The sequence below is a fragment of the Phyllopteryx taeniolatus genome, chromosome 14, assembly GCF_024500385.1.
Source record: "Phyllopteryx taeniolatus isolate TA_2022b chromosome 14, UOR_Ptae_1.2, whole genome shotgun sequence".
Lineage (NCBI taxonomy): Eukaryota > Metazoa > Chordata > Actinopteri > Syngnathiformes > Syngnathidae > Phyllopteryx > Phyllopteryx taeniolatus.
The window spans coordinates 7,408,719-7,426,423 of record NC_084515.1 but is presented as its reverse complement, the minus strand read 5'-3'; the positions used below and the strand labels follow the sequence as shown (position 1 = coordinate 7,426,423).

General features: G+C 40.8%; 1 protein-coding gene across 1 annotated transcript; it reads right to left on the bottom strand.

The window, feature by feature from the left end:
• Positions 1-230: 230 nt before the first annotated feature.
• LOC133488512 (elongation factor 2b) lies at positions 231-13,199 on the bottom strand. Its single transcript, XM_061796452.1, has 14 exons — positions 13,058-13,199; positions 10,354-10,568; positions 9,350-9,531; positions 9,065-9,276; positions 7,830-8,008; positions 7,596-7,701; positions 7,246-7,498; positions 6,557-6,752; positions 6,356-6,479; positions 4,506-4,748; positions 4,021-4,374; positions 1,876-2,058; positions 1,517-1,649; positions 231-1,188 (listed from the first exon to the last, which is right to left on the bottom strand). The coding sequence occupies exons 1-14, from the start codon at positions 13,058-13,060 to the stop codon at positions 995-997; spliced, it is 2,577 nt and encodes an 858-aa protein (XP_061652436.1). The 5' UTR covers positions 13,061-13,199; the 3' UTR covers positions 231-994.
• Between the last annotated feature and the right edge of the window lie 4,506 nt (positions 13,200-17,705).

Sequence of the window (17,705 nt, the reverse complement as noted above, 5' to 3'; positions counted from 1 at the left end):
TCAGGTGTTCTCGATAAACACTGACTGTCATTCTGTAATTGATTCAATATGGATTGAATGATTGCATTTTTAAAAATCAGGCATTTATTAACATTACATATATAACTTGAGAAAATGTGAATAAAGAGGAAAAAAGTGTACATCAGTTTTGAATTAGGAAACTTCAATGAGGACACTGGTGCTTTACCCGATGATTTAAGAAATTTAAAAAAAGAAAAAGCCACTTCACCTGCAGTCAAATATTTTATTCATTATGATCAGTGAAGTTTAATGGAGAGCTCGACCAATCCTGAAACGTTCTTGCTCGCTTAGTACATTATTGCAGCAGGATCACAGTGCTCCTTATAGAGCCGTAGTGCCAGATGAAATGGAGTGACGGGGGATGTAAAAAAGGAAATTAAGGAATTGATCATCCAACAGCTTTACTCCAATTTCCCCCAGAACCTTTTACCTAGGCACTTGGTGTACTGTTGTTGTGAAATTAAAAGGTACGCATTATTATCCCCATTAGCCTACAACAACACGCGCAAAAGCTTTATTTTTAAGATTTTTTTAAATTTTATTTTATTTCCCCGGCCCCGCCTGTGTGGAGTTTGCATGTTCTCCCCGTGCCTGCGTGGGTTTTCTCCGGGCACTCCGGTTTCCTCCCACATCCCAAAAAACATGCATTAATTGGAGACTCTAAATTGCCCGTAGGTGTGAATGTGAGTGCGGATGGTTGTTTGTTTCTATGTGCCCTGCGATTGGCTGGCAACCAGTTCAGGGTGTACCCCGCCTCCTGCCCGATGACAGCTGGGATAGGCTCCAGCACGCCCGCGACCCTAGTGAGGAGAAGCGGCTCAGAAAATGGATGGATGGATGTATTTTATTTAAAGTGGAGACTTTAAGGTGAATCCGTTGTGCAAACTTAAGCCAGTGCAAAGATTATTAAAGTGCCCACAAGGTTAAGATTTAGTGATAGAGTTGGACGTATATGTAAATCCAGGGTCAGTTGTTACAATTTGTCCAGGTAATTGTCCAGCGCGGGGATCCCCTCCTTGAGACCTTTACGCTTCCTAATTTCAGCAACAACTTCGGAGGGTTTGCTGGTGGGCTCTCGAGGGTCACCCTGGAGAATTTGCCAGTGGTCAAACACGCACTGTGGAAAGGCCTGCCCCCCAGTGTTACTACGCAGGTCAGCGGTGAACCCTTGAAGGAAATGACATTCACGTTTTAGCTACCAAAAATAGAAATGCTATTCCTTATTTAATATCGGGCAAAAGGCAGATTAAACGACGATAGGCTGTTAGCCCTTAAAATGACTGAAAACGCTCTATTACACACTAAAATTATTTTCACTCGCACAACCGAAATGCACTCATAGACAACTGAAACTAAGAGCGCATTTCAGCAATGTGAGCATTTCAGTAGTGTATATGAGAGAAATATAATAATAAATTATCTTACGTGACACCCACCAACAGATGGCTATGAAGCCTCCCTGTGGTGATTCCAGTTTTCAGACTAAAACACTTACCGAAGGATTCGTTAACAGGCAGGTAGGCTTTCACCACAAACATGGGGGTTCCCATCACTTGAGATTCCTCAAACACATGACCTCGTTTCCGATTCAGAACACCGTAGATCCCCCCTACCACAGCTTCAGGGCACTGAATGGAAAAATTACAGCATCAAACACTGACATTTAGAACCATAAATTCTTATATTTGTTCCATGAGATTATATTTAAGTCTTCATTTCTTCTACTTCTCTCATTTTGTAGCTTCCCCCCCACCCCAGTTTTAGCTTATAAATTCTGTACAAATTCTGCAGAAAGAGAGTTCCCCACTAAACAGCTGAAGATTTGTTAAGGAAACCTGCAGAATGCATTCACACCTGAATCTCCACCAGGTACACTGGTTCCATGAGTCGGGGCTGAGCGGTGAGCTGGCAGGCGTACAGAACCCTGCGAGCTGTGGGAATGATCTGTCCTCCACCGCGGTGGATGGCATCAGCGTGCAGCGTCACGTCGTGGATGTCAAAACGGATGGAGCGCATGTTCTCCTCACACAGCGCACCCTGCAAGAGCAATCACAAATTACAGTTCATCATCAAGAAATGCAGTGAACCCCAATTTACTGCCGAGGATACATTCCAGACCCACCCGGAAATGTGAAAATCAGCGATAAAGAGAGACCATGTTAAAACAAACTAAAAAATAGTTTTAACCCCCATAACCTTTAAACCAATTTAAACAAAACAAAAAAACCACACTTTTTAAAGACATTGTAAAGGTATTTGAACCCCCCAAAAAAATCAAGCATACAATGTGTAGAAAATACTGTACGTATAGTGATGTCCTTTCCCTTATGTGAAGATCTGCGAGTAATTGATACACCCCCAAAAGGTGTAAAATTGGCTACAGATGCCACAAGATCGCAGCACAACATTACTTTTTTATACGACAGGGCGATGGCCTGTCTAAATGAAGCTGCTCCCCTCACGTCAACATCAACTGGTGACTTGAGATACGAGTTTAATTCATTCCATGACCTGGCTCATAACTCAAAACACTTCAAATCAGCTTTCCCCATTAAAATGAATGGAAATACCTCCAGAAAAAAAAGCACTCTATATTTTTGTACTTTATAAAAACAGACAGTAATGACATAATTAAATACAATGTAAACAACTAAGCAGTTTTTGCCCCATTTTTTTGCTTCAATTCAATGGACATTGTGCTGCTCTTTCTGGTGTGCACGCCATGGCCACCTGGGGACAGTATAATACATCCATCCATTCATCCATTTTCCATACTGCTTTTCCTCACTAGGATCGCGGGAGAGCTGGAGCCTATCCCAGCTGACTCTGGGCGAGAGGTGGGGTACACCCTGAACTGGTCGCCAGTCAATCACAGGGCACACATAAACAAACAACCATTCGCACTCACATTCACACCTATGGGCAATTTAGAGTCTTGAGTTAACCTACCATGCATGTTTTTGTGCTGTGGGAGGAAACCGGAGTACCCGGAGAAAACCCTCGCAGGCATGGGGAGAACATGCAAACCCCAGACAGGCGAGGCCGGATTTGAATCACGGTCCTCAGAACTGTGAGGCAGATGTGCTAACCCGTCGAACACTGTGCCGCCTCAGTATAATACATACATGGGGAAGCTGCTGTAATATTAGTCGTTGTTCACAGAGGATAAATATATATATATACAGTAGACTTCTGGGAATAGGGCCTGGGCCGGAGCGCAAAAAGCGAAAATCTGCAGACAATTGATTTGCGTCAACTTCCACGATTCTTGCTAAAATCTGAGCCAATATTTCAAATCATCATATGTAATAAATAATACCAGATATTGCAAGCCTTTTTTTCTGTTTCCAAACCCCTTCTTACAGTAACTCGACGGGGGTGGGAGGGTTTAACAGTAATGCTGTTTAACGTTAAATGGAATCCAACGCCCTACCTCGCCAAACATGTTTTGTATTTCACGAGGACCGACTATGTATGTCAAATATTTAGTGATTGGGAAAACGTCAATGCGCCCTAAACTGGAAGTTGCGTCATTTAATGAGACAACCAGAGATAAACAAATCCATGTTACTCATCATAAACTTTATACTATTTATTCTAAAAACAGATCTACATATATGTTTAGATAATTTCAATTATTATTTTATATTTAAAATTTTCATTATTTCACTTTTGTCCTTTTGCCTTAGCGCCCTCTATTGACCAGCTCCCACTGAATATTATGACGAGGTGATGAAAAATTCATATGGTTTCACAGTCAGAACAGTCCTCTGAGGGAAACCATGCCAACAATTTGGCCCACATCAAAAATTCTTTTGACATCCCTGGACTAGGTAACTCGGCTAGTAGCAAATCACAAGTACAGGGTAACACTGTATTTTTAAAATGCATTAAAAAAAAACGCACCGTTAAAAATTTGCAATTTAACAGGGGCATAGTGGGGGAACACTGAAACACACAATTAATTGATTGAATGGTTTTAAATTTACTGATGGACACCTCTTTAGTAGCCCACTGGAAACCAGCCACCACGCTGTCCTTAATCTCGTTGAGGTACTGGACCCCCTTTGTCACGTCTATGAGCAAGTTGGGCCCGCTTCCATCAGGACCAAAGCACCAGATCTTCCTGGCTTCAGTCCCCTCCCACTCGTACTTGTCGGCCAAGTAACGCGCACGACCTTTGAGCTCCTGACGAGCCGTGACGTCACCCTTCTCAATGTCTTCGGCCAAGCCGTCTGGGAAAGGACGAGACTTCATGAAGAGACGATTGTGCTTGTTGGGAGACTTGGAGAGACACATCTGGTCAGATTCCTCTGTCACCGTCTCTCTATAAGACACAACTGGGTCTGATTTCTGCAAAAAGAAGAGAAGAAAGTAACGTGAGTAAAATGTCTTTTTAAATGTTAAATGCTGTGCATTGGATAATACGTTACGTCTCAACAATCCTACCTTGATCTCATTTGATCATAGGTGGACATCCTTACCTTCAGTGGAATGCAGGCATGGTCCTCCTCCAAGTCCTTCAGGCAGATCTCCAGGTGCAGCTCACCCGCCCCTGCGATGATGTGCTCCCCAGACTCTTCGATGATGCACTGGACCATGGGGTCAGACTTGGCCAGGCGCTTCAGGCCCTCCACCAGCTTGGGCAAGTCGGCCGGGTTCTTGGCCTCCACGGCAACTCTGACAACAGGACTGACGCTGAACTTCATCACCTTCATGTTATGGGCCTACAGAGGCACACAGTCACTCAGCTGGAATGCTGCTAAATTTGGACCAAGCAATAATTAATGGGTGGATTACCTATAGACATGGGACGTGCATGAGGAGTAGAAAATAAGCAAGTAATGATACAATAAAATTATTTTAAAATTTTAGTTCTCTGGTCTTTATATTGATTTTCTCTTTTTTATCCAAATATGTCATTTCATAGTCAAAAATGCAAAATTGCATACAGTATTTCCTGTTCAAATACATGGGTGGCCGAGCAACCCACTGGCTTGAAGAGGCTTGTAATCGGCAATTGCCTGTTTCTGTCACCAGGATAATGTTTTCAGACACTTGTATTATGCACTCAAATGTTTCACAGTCAGGCTAATGTATTTAATATTTTTGTGCTGCATATTTAGTTTTGCTGATTGCATAAAACCGCAGAGGCAGACAGCACTTTGCCTCCTCAAGGTGGATTTACCATTAGACAAACAAAGGCCTGTTGTTGACCCAGAGATTTCCAGGGGCCCCCCACACATAAAAACAAAATTGATTAAATCCATCCATTCTCTGTACTGCTTATCCTCACTAGGGTTGTGGGTGTGCTGGAGAGGCGGGGTACACCCTGAACTGGTCACCAGCCAGTTGCAGGGCACATATAAACAAACAACCATTCGCACTCACATTCAAACCTATACGGACAATGTAGAGTCTTCAATTAGCCTACCATGCATGTTTGTGGAATGAATGGAAACCCATGCAAGCAAGGGAAGAACATGCAAACTTGGCACAGGAAGGGCAGAGCCTGGATTTGAACCCACAACCTTAGAGTTGGGAGGCAGGTGTGCTAACCAGTCATCCACCATGCTGCCAACTCAATAAATAAATAAATCAAATTACTAAACTTTTCTGATTTAACCGGTTTTAGTCTTAATTCACGCAAAAATTCATTAAAACACTTAATCTATCACGAGCATTTCAACTGCTCCCCTTCCTTCCTTCTCATCCAATGTACTAGTTTATCTCACCGCGCATGTGGTGACTTGATTCACCAAGACAATACGAACCTGTTGATGCTGTTGTAAGGAAAATAAACATGCATCCGCAGTCCGTGAATTGACTCGAGTCGTCATTAGGTTGCCAACGAGTCTCCAGGTCAGTGAGATAAGTGTCTAACCTAACAAAACATAATGGCTAGCCTGCTCGCTAACAGCTCAATAGCGGTCTCTCCATTTCAGCATCAAAGGAGCACGTTTGAGCCATTAATCCGAGCAACAGAAAAGTCAATGAATTAGCCAGTTCCTCACTGATCATGTTAACTATGTATGAATTTTATATCATATCTATTTTTGAAACAACTTAGCTGTTGTAATGTTTGAAAATTACGGTAGGCATTCCGTCTCCCTTGAAAGCTATTTATGTCATGTAACATCTTTTCAACTGACACTTCACATGTTCAAACCACAGTGGTAGAAGGCTAAAATAATCTTTCAAGTTGTTTACCCTGTTTTTTTTTTTCAATCTCCCTGCCTTAGTCCAATGACATAGAAGGTTTTTGTTTACCAGTTGTGCAATTCGAGTACTTGCAAATACAAACTGAAAAAAATGACATGGAAGCAAATAGTACTTGTTCAAAAGTGGTGATAGTCCCTGTCTTCACCAGGAACTGGTCGACTCCAACAAGACCTACAATGTTGCCACATGGAACATCTTCAATAGGCTCCACATATCTGCCCATCATCAGGATAGTCCTGGATAACAACATTTAGGTCATGTTGAGAACATTTGTCAGTATATTGGAACGAATGTCCTGAATAAACCTGCTTACCTTTGGATGGGTTTGATATAGAGGTCTTCTTTCTTGCCAGGAGTGAAGTTTGGCCCCATGATGCGCACCTTCTGGCCAGTGGACACACATCCAGAAAACACGCGGCCAAATGCATAAAAGCGACCCTTGTCACTGGTCGGGACCATCTTGGAAATATACATCATCAGAGGAGCTTTGGGATCGCAGTTCTTAACGCCTGTGATAACACAATAAAGCAGTCAGAATTAAACTTTACACCGATTTTATCGGCCTTAACGATTAGCATTTTACGCTGATCGGCTTTAATGTCATAATTCGCCGATCCGATCAATTACGTCATTGATCGGCTCCGCAAAAGACAAAGCGGAGACGCTTTGTGAAGTAACGTCAGAGTGGCAATGAACTGAAGTTAGCCATGCTAGTTAGCTAGTTGTCTGCGGTCACCCATTGCAGACATGCTAACCTTCATAGCTTGTTGCAAACGTTCAAGACCGCGTTACACTACCTTGAATTTGTCGAAGAGTGATGGCAGCCACTTTGAACGTATACGTTTTGCATATCCTTCCTCTACTAAGTCACGGTACCTGAACATATCCCAAAAGAGCCGACTTTTCGAACAAACCGAAAGGTTGTAGGGCTCACTGACTGCTCGATTTTGAAACCGTGACTTTTTTAAAACCAGCCCATGCCTAGTGAGTACTCCTACTTACCCATGGCGGCTTCATCATCTCCCGGGCCCTCATAGAGCAGCTCACAGCGGTATTTCTGAGCGGTGACAGGTGAGGGCAGCTGGATGGTGATCATTTGGAGCAGGGCCTCCCCAGCTGGCAGCCAGCGACGCATCACCGCCTTCAGCAGAGCCTTCCCTTCCTTGTCTTTGTCCTCAGAGTCTAGCTTGATATCCAGCTTCTCAATGAGTTTGGCCGTCTCGTCCTTCTTAAAATTCATGATGGCATCAAACACCTGACGGAGGCAATTGCACATGCAGTTTGAATGTCAATTCTTTATTTCATTCGGTGAACGAGGCTCTTCTTAGAGATTTCAAGCGGCAGCTTTTTACCTTGAAGATGGGGTCCAAAACAAACTGGCAAAAAGAGCGAGGATATTTCTGGCCATCAGGACCTGTTGGAGTCTTGGTGAACTTGCCAGTACTTGGATCAACATATCTGCAAGTAGCACGTGAATTATTACATAGAATCAGTGGCGTTAACCACTAGGGTACCATGCTTCCTGTCACATTTTTAAATTCCGCTTTGTTAAATACATGACTAATATGTTTCTTGAGCAGTTTTACCTCTCCCCCCACAGTTTCTTCATCATGTCTTCTACTTTCTTACACCTGTCTGCTGGACTCATCTGAGCTTCTCCTTTAGCAACGAATTTGGCCACATACATCTCAGCAAACTGCTTCAGTGTGAAAGCCCAGCCATGCAGACCAGAACCGAACCCAACTGTGCCTATAACAGGGTCAATCTGAGAACAAAAACAGTTGTTTTTTTAGAAATACGTAATCTCTGTAGCCAGACTAAGCACCTGCTCAGGGTCCTCTGTATCTCGGCATCTCTGTTCGGTCACATCATTATTTAGGTACAGTGGTGACATGAGGAAATAAGTTTAATTTGTTCCATTGGCCATGCTGGGAACTCAAAACACCTGCATCTCAAATTATCTTTCGTCCCACCGAAATGAATAGAAATGCAATTAATCCATTCCAGCCTCCCCAAAAAAGCCAACAAAAAAATGTGTCGTGTTTTTAATTTAAAAAAAACCCCACTACAATATTGTATTTCATAAAAATGTAAAGAATGATTTTTTTTTGCTTCAATTCAATGCTCCTTCTGGTGTCTGTATAAAACAGATATTGAGACACGTGCAAAAATTAATCTTACAACTGACTCAGTTGTGCACTCAAGCTGCAGCAGTATTAGTCGTTTTTCGCAAAGGATAAAGAATATGTCTGTGAGTATTGTTATTTTTTCTGTCTTTGTGTTGCTGCATCGTTTGTGTTTAAATATCGGTTGCTTAAAGGGTTATAACGCCTTTAATGCTATTTGTTAGCCCATGTATGGAGTTTTGTATTGTTTAATAGCTAAACGGACTATTGTTAGGCAAAGCTATTTAATTGTTTTAAACACACAAAATTTTCTTTGTTTTATGTTTAGTTTGACAGTAAACTTCCACCAGGAGTAGTTTTAAACAGCTTGAAACCTCTTCTTTTTTTTTTTTTTTCAAGAGTTGTTCACTATCTGCCACACTAATGCTTCAGGTGAGTTGAGTTAACTTCCACCATACAGTACTATCTCTCAAATGTTTGCTCGCAAGTCAAAGCAAAACATTTGCCAAACAACGGCTCGTGTTATGAAGAACTTGTAAGGCTTGTATTTCAAGGCACCACTGGATTAATTGTAGGTGTGTGATTCTTTAATAATCTTATTCTTATTGATAGAAATAGAGGGCCCGAGAATCAAATTTTGCTTAGGGTCCCATGTAACATGTAAAAAGTGTGTCAGAGTTGCTTAGGCGCCCTACCAGGATGTTGCCCATGGGTCCACCCTCATCCTCTCCGTAGGTGGAAATTATGACGTTGATGTTCTCTATGATACGCTGGAAGGTCCTGAAGAGCTCCTCTGTCTCCAGCTGAAGTTCTAGCAAGGCCCGGTCCATCTTGTTCATCATCAGAACCGGCTTGATGCGCTCAGCGATGGCCTGCCGCAGTACAGTCTCAGTCTGCACACACACCCCTGAGAGAGGAAATGAGAAGTGAGCCGAAGTGTAGAAGATTCATGTGTGGATGAGGGGTTTTAAGGAGACTACCGGAGACACAGTCCACCACCACCAAGGCTCCATCGGTCACCCTGAGGGCCGCCGTAACCTCAGAGGAGAAGTCAACGTGACCTGGTGAATCGATGAGGTTGATGAGGAAGCCATTTCCATCTTTGCACTGCTTAATGAAGGCCAAGTCTTTCTCGCCGAGCTCATAGTACATGGAGATGGCCCTGCAAGAACAGGAAAGGATAACAACAATTCATTTTGGGACGGGTATATCGCGTTGCCCCCGCTATACCGCGACCAGACTATCTAAAGCAAAGCTCTGTGGTACTTTGAAATATAGAGCATATGTAATTGTCTTTGTTTTATAATTAGTTCGACAGTTTAGTTCAGTTAGTTCGAAACTTCAACTGGGCGTGGCAATAAACAGCTTGAAACCTCTTTTTTGAATAATTGTTGACAGGCATCTGCCAAAATTACTGCTTGTTCATGAATTGAGTTTTTACTGTCACCATACATCACCCGTATATAAAGTTTTTTGCTCTCAAGTTAAAACAAAAAAACAGACGAATGACGGCTTGTATCTTGAAAAACCTGTTCAGATCTGGGTAATAGATGAAATATATTTTTGATCCATTTTAAACAGTGATGGTGTAGTGGTACATTTGCCTGAGTTTGGTGCAGGCAGTGTGGGTTCAGTTCCCAATCAAGTGACGGTGTGAATGTGAGTACGAATGGTTGTCTGTATCTAGATGTGCCCTGTGACTGACTGGCGACCAGTTCAGGGTGTAGTCTGCCTCTGGCCCGAAGTCAGCTGGGATAGGCTCCAGCACCACGCGACGATTTACGAGTGCCTGAATTTATGAATTTTTCAAGTCGCGAGCAGATTTCAGTCATATAGCGGGGATTTGTAGATATGTTCCATAAAAAAAATCTGGGTTGTAAACATAGCTGTGGTAGGTGAACCATGATATAGCGGGGGGAACACTGTAATATCCAAGTAGGGATGTTTTTGTGTAGTATTTACTTCAGGAACTTGAGCCACATACGTTGATTTGATGGTGATGCAACGCTCTTGCTCGTCTTTGCGCGTGTCCGTGAAACGAGTCTCTCCGGCCCGGGATGAAGCGATGATGCCCGCCTTCGACACCAGCGAGTCCGTCAGCGTGGACTTGCCGTGATCCACGTGGGCGATCACGGACATGTTCCTGATGTTGGACTTCTTGTCCATGATGGCTCGGATCTGGTCCACGGTGAAGTTAACCTGGTAGGACAGTGACACATATTTATTTCACTTCACTTCACTTCATATTTACTTCAAATGGAAGTGCATTTCAATTCCTGATCTCTTAATTCATGTCCACTAGGTCTGCAACTGTTCCAAGTAGAGTTATAAAAAGAAAGTAATTTTGAAGCTCAATCTATCAGGCTGGCAATGACGACTAAGACAAATATTGTACCTTCATTTAGTGGCTGCAGACTGTTGCTGTCTGACCAGCCTTGGCAATTATTAGAAAATGTTTACACCAAAACAGACGACACCAAGCCTTAAATTCACCCAATTTGATCTATTACACATAAGCAGCACAACAACATGTAATACAAAAGCATGGGTTATAAAAGACAGAGAACATGAAATGGCTGGGGTCATCACTAATCACTACCCAGCCCCCAACAGTATATACAGTACCGTCTCTGAATGTTTGCTTACTATTGTTGTTGTGGGTGTTGTAGTTACTGTCATACTGTTGTGGTAGGTCTTAAAAATACATTAATAAACAAACTATATTACACTCATTCCAAAGTCCACATCATGTCACACTTGTGGGCTAGTTGTAAGCTTATTTGACATTAAAAGGCACATTGAAAATTATATTAGATATATTATTTTGTTCCAATTTTATCAACTCATTTCAAGTTCTTCATGAAATTTCAAATTCGAGAAACAATTTTAAAAAACAACAGTGATTTTGACCATCGTAATTTTTTTTTTTTTTACTGTTCACCGTGCACAGGGTTGCCTTTAGTATTCACATTTCATGTATGTAAATAAAGAAAAACACAAGGTGCATTTAAACTTTTTCCTTACAAAGGTACGAATGCTCACTTTTGATAGACATTGCCAGAAAGGTGTTAATGTCACAATATGTTTATTATTGTAGTTCGTAGTGGTGCAAAAGTGCACTGTAACATACTGAGAGCTGTTTCTCATATTTGACCCTCTATTCATCTATTATTTATAGCGCTTCTCTTCAGTAGGGTCGGAGGGGAGTTGGAGTCTATTCCAGTTGAAATTGGGGTTGGGGGCACGGTACACCCTGGACCGGAGTCATGGTAGGGCACATTTGGGCAAACAACCATGCACACTCATATTCACACATATGGACAAATTTTCACCTTGTGATTGTCTGGCGACCAGTCCAGGGTGTACACCGCCTCTTGCACAAAGTTAACTCGGATAGGCTGCACACCCGTGGCCATGTTGAGGATAAGCAGTATAGAAAGTGGACTGATGGATAATGTATCTTTGTTCATCTATCTATGACAGCGACAGGAGAAATTCTTACAGCCACTGGATTGCACAAGTACAGTTAACATATGTACAGCCCAGAGTACGTACATTTATGAGTACATTTTGACGAGACCATACTATATTACATAGTTCAGTACTGTGCGTATAGTTTTTGTGACCTTTTGGTTTAGTGAGTTTTCATGTGATTTTTGTAATCTAAAATATGTGCCAATAAGCACGAGTGTCTCAATCCTGTACAGTCATGGTGTCAAACTCTTTATTTATTTTTTTGCCACAAATTGTAGCTTTGATTTCCCTCCACTATGCCCATTTTATGTCAAACCATGTGTAGTAAATGTATAATCGCCTAGTCATATTATTACATATGCAGAATGAAATGTTGGATAACTACTTTTGAAATCAGAAGTCAAGGAAAATTATTTATCTATTGTTCAATTTATGTTTAAAGGTGGGTTTGGTTCCCCAAAAGTGCTCGGAATAGTTATTAGAAGACAAGTTGCAATTTCGTAAGAAACATGAAATAGATGCACAAAGTTTTGCTTGGGGGAGCCACATAAAATGAGGTAGCGGGGACATATCTGGCACCCAGGCCACGAGTTTGACACTCACGAGGACAATTAGAAACATAAGATGAAATGAATAGTGTCAATAAAAACTCCCAGGCAAAGGTAGGCAGAATTGCATATGTGCAAGTCTACCGAATGATGCTAACTGCGAATAAAGTCTCATTCACTGGGGGAAATGAAATGCGCAGCACTTGCTACTTGCTGCATTTACGCAACCGTCTAATTTGATTTGAATCGCGTTTTGTTACCCATACGCGGTGCGATCCCAGGATTCTGTTGAGTAGCACACACGTTTATTGGATAGGACGCTGAGCTGCACGGCGTAATAATAACGCTTTGCTATGGACGTCAGTGCGGAAAGTAGGCCGAGGATACAGCCTCGTACGCTTTTGTCTGTTTGTATGATTTTTTTTTTTTTTTTAAATCGCTGGATCCGACACACACAGGCGCACATACCATGAGGCAAAGGCATTCATGTAACCACACACACGTCCGTAAATACACACGCTTAACGGGCTCGATAGACGCTTGTTGCGTCCATACAACAAAAACGTGGAGGTTATTATTATTTTTAAAACAAAATCCAACTTCTGATTAGCCACGACAGATTCATCAGTGCGTTCATCAAAACAAGACGGTTCGACACGGACTCACCATTTTGGCAATTTGTGTGTATTCGTCACGAAATCGCTGCGGAATGCCGCGTTACAAAAGTGCGTGCAGAGACGCCGCAGTTCAGCCAGGCTGCGGTGAGGCGCTCGAGCAGCAGAGGGCGCTGCTGTGCGCCTACGCGTACAACATTTTGGGGCATGCGGAAAGCTATGTGCGCCGAATACAAATATTGACGCAACACTGAACTCAAAAACATAAAAAGTTACTGTAGTCACAAAAGGCCCATATCTCTCAAATATTTGATCTCAAATAATCTTTTCTTTGAAATGAATGGACATGCAGTCAATCCACTGAGCGCCCCAAAACAAACACCAACGAAAAAAATAGCACTCTACAGTATCGAACTTTATAAAAACGTACAGTGATAACATAATTAAATAGAATTTGAAGCATTCAATCGTTTGTGCATGATGATTTCATGCTTCAATGCCCATTGAAACTATGCTCCTTCTGGCGTGCCCACTAGGGCAGGGGTGGCAAACTCATTTTTGTCGCGGGCTGCATTGTAGATACGGTTTTCCTCAGAGGGCCATTATGATTGTAAAACCATATCAATGTTTGATCGCCTCACCATATTATTACACATAGACAACAAATTGATGGATAACTAGTTTTGAAATCAGAAGTCAAGGATAATGGTTTGTTCAGCTATTGTTCAAGTAACTGTAAAAGGGGTTTGGAGGCAAAACATGCTTACAATAGTTCATTACTATTTATTACATATGAATATTATACAAACATTTGGAACAGATTTGAGCAAGAATCATTGAAGTTAAACATATGATTTGCTTTAGCGGCCCACATATAATAATGATGTGGCGGGCCGGATAAGGCCCCCGGGCCTTGAATTTGACACCTGTGCACTAGGGGGAAGTATTATACAGTATGATGAGTTTCGCAACTAAGCCACAGTAATGTTAGTTGTCTTTTTTTTTTGCAGAGGATAAAGAATATATAGTCGGTGAGTTTTGCTATTGTCTGTCTACATGTTGATGCACCATTTGTGTTCAAATAGCCATTGCATGATGGGTTATATAACGAGTGCAAAATTGATGCAACTAGCATTAGCCCGTTTATGGCATCTTACATTGTGTGTTAGGATTAAGCTGGTGGACATTCATACGTTATGAGAGTTTGCATGTAATTCGTTTTGTTTTATGTTTTAACTTTAACTGTGAATGCAATAAACAAGCTTTGCTCTGACCAACCAATCAGAAGGTGGGAAAATGCTGACGTTATTGTGGCCCGTGACTGGGGTGAATATGACATTTGCCAGCCCACCACTGATCTACTCCCAAGAGTCTATTTTCTTCAGAGACTTGAACCCCGAACTTCAGGACTGTGAAGCAGACATACTAACCCCTCATCAGATATATAATGTGTGATTATGTTTTTTTGATAGAGCAATGTTTGCCTGACCCTGAGTGACCCTTCAATACAATCACTTCCAGGATGTGCGTGACCTTGCTTAGCTTAACAATGCTGCAGCAGCACACCTCCACCATGTGAGGGCAGAGCAGGACAAAGCAATGGTGGTACTAGGGCCATGACAGGTTAAGCTTTGGCTAGAAAAGTGAAGGCCACCAAACACATAAACAAACATTCCCAATTGTAACTCTGCATTCATTGTCAAGCTCATTGCAAGAAGCAAATTATGTGACACTTGTAACTATGAGGAGTCTTCTGGAGTAATATTTGTCCAAGGAGTCCCCTCATCTAATTGTTATCATCGGACAGGCAATTTAGATTAAACGCAGTGCTGCTTGGATGAGAGAAGTGATTTTTACTGATTCCAAAGCATCCAAATAATATCCTAATCCAGTTCCGAATTACTTTCAATTCCCCTCATCACTGTACATTTCCCCCAAGGTGCTGGGACAGAAAGCAATGATTTTGATCACATTCCTTATAGCTCATTAATAGAACAAGACAATATGAATTTTAGGGCTATTAGTGATAACCATTTATGCAGTGATGGTTTTTGTATATTTATAAAAGACATTTTCTTATTTTAAACCAATTGTTGTACTGTTTGTGATCTTTGTTAAACTTCCATTATACTGTAATGCCTTTAAAGGGAGATTTAAAATATACACATGCACCCATAAAAAAAATGAGATTGCACCTTCAGCACAACATCAGTCATCAGTGATATTCTTGCTATTGAGAGATGTGCTTGACATGTCCTGGTTAGGTCGTTCATATCTGCATGTACTTTGAGACACTGCACTACAGATAGCGCTACAATAAAGATAGCACAGCCATGCTGCCTTGTTATTATGATCATTACTGCACTGTTAATAAACAGATCCATATAAATGGATTTTTAATGCAAGCCAAAACATTTAGTACCCGGTAGACTGAATGATATCAAATAGAGTTCATACAGTGGGCACCTTGATGTAATCAGTTTTGCTTCATGATAGGCAATAACCATTTGTTAGGCAATAAAGAACTCAATGTTTTTGTTTTGTTTTTGTTTTTGTTTTACATTCTTTTACTTCAAGTATTTTTGAACATGACTTCTCAATTGAAATTATACAGTATATATATATATATATATATATATTCTGCTTAGACTCACATGAGCTGTGAAATTAATCTCATAAATCAAAGACTTTGGGTCAATTTCATCTAGTAATACAATTTTACAAATCAGAAAACATCCTTCACTTTAAAAAAAAAACAAGAAAACAAGTAGTTAATCTGTCTTAATGTTCAAACTGTGCATAATGTGAGAGTGTCTTACAATCTTCCAAAAAAAAAAAACAACAATAAATACACTGTTTAGGAATAAAACCTCTGCCTCGAGCACTTGGGCCTACTACGTTACCGAATTTGAATTTTGGTTGTTATGGTAAGTACTTGAAGCCAGATATTGTTTTGAGGCGGTATTTCGTATGAAAAACAAAACAACAACAAAAGTTTGAGAATAACTGTGTTAACATTGTATATGAAGCAAAATTACCTGTCATAGAACAATAACATTTGACTTGGCTAGTCAACGTAGCTAGCCTCAACAACCCCACCAATGTCAGTTAAAACTGTGTTTATTTACAGTATACTACATGCATACAACTATGGCATTTCATATTTTAAGCGAAAATCTCAATATCAATAACATAATTACAACATTTATGTCATTGTAATCAATTATATTAGTGGGAGAAATTCTATAATTCATTTGGTAAATTTCCGCAATTACAATTTTAGTTACATTTGAAAAATAACTGCAAAAGCTCAGATTTTTTTTCATATCACTTCCTTCTTCTAAAGCTGATGCTTGTGATTGACTCTCTCTAGTCATGTAACATTCTGCCTTAAGTCTCAAAACATGACATATTTTTCCAAATATGAACTTGAAGCACCACCCTTTGGTGCGATGTATTTGTTTGAGATTTCAAAAGGTTTGACTCATAGCTAGACTTTTTAAACACAAAATAACTATTGAAGAGTTTCATCTTTATTACTATGGAATTCTTTTTATGGATCATTTACATATCTGGGTTGTCATATTTAGCGATATTGTCTCAATTGTGTACATTGGGTCAACATGGTATGGTATTGTTATTTTCCACATGCCGTTTGTATTGCAACAAACACATTCTATATTATGTATTTACATTCATCATGTTTTGTTCGTAGTTTATCATTTGTGCAAAGAACCAATATGTGGTTAATTCCGAAATAATGATCTCCAAGGGTGCGTCACGGCCTACCTGTGATATAGGGTAACTCAATGTATTTGATTTATTAATTTTAAGATGGGCGGCACAGTGGACCAGTTTAGGGTGTACCTTGCCTCTAGCCCGAAGTCAACTGAGATAGGCGCCAGCACACCTGTGACCCTAGTGTGGATAAGGGGTACAGAAAATGGATGGAGATCCAGGCGTCCTGTTGATACATTCATTCAAAACTAAGTAATCAAATGTAATTAGTTATATTACTTTGAGAAAGTCATTGAAATAGTTACACTACTATTACTTACTGTTTTCAACAGGGTAACCCACTACATTTCCAAAGTAGTCTTCCCAACACAGCAGCCTAATAAGATTTCTTTTATATATCTGCTGAACTCTGTGTCAAAAGTAATAATATGAAAGAAATGATGATGCATTCAACTAAAGCTCAGTCATGGAAACGTGTTGCAGATGATAATTTGTGCATGGAAACGCCTCGATCCTTCTGTTTGTCACGCTCAATAGAAGATAATAGATCTTTGCAAGTGTACATGTTCCTGAACATCTTATGTAATTCCAGCCTTAGTTGGGTTTATCCTTAATAAAAACCTGAGACAGATGGCCTTTATTATGGCAGTAAAGATAAGGAAAGATGATACATGGTGTGTTAGCTCTGACTGAGGGAGGATACACAGACATACACAGGGAAAATGAAACTGACGGACTGAGTAGAAATCTGACATATTCTCTGTGATTGGGGAGTACATGGGAACTTGTTGGTGTAATTCTAACAGAACGCGTTTGTTTGAGGCCTCAACAGTTGTAGACCACAGACTGTAAGACGACTTAACTTTATCCAGTGCAGAAAAGCTCTGCAAAACCAGGTTTGTGCCCTGGAGGTTTCTTTGTCGCTTAAGATGAATAATAAACTGCAGCACACTGGTAGGATT

Coding starts and splice junctions, on each gene's coding strand:
- LOC133488512 (XM_061796452.1), bottom strand. Junction 7,702..7,829: donor AAGAAACTGTGGGGGGAGAG/GTAAAACTGCTC, acceptor TGCTACTTGCAG/ATATGTTGATCCAAGTACTG. Junction 6,480..6,556: donor TATATCAAACCCATCCAAAG/GTAAGCAGGTTT, acceptor GTTGTTATCCAG/GACTATCCTGATGATGGGCA.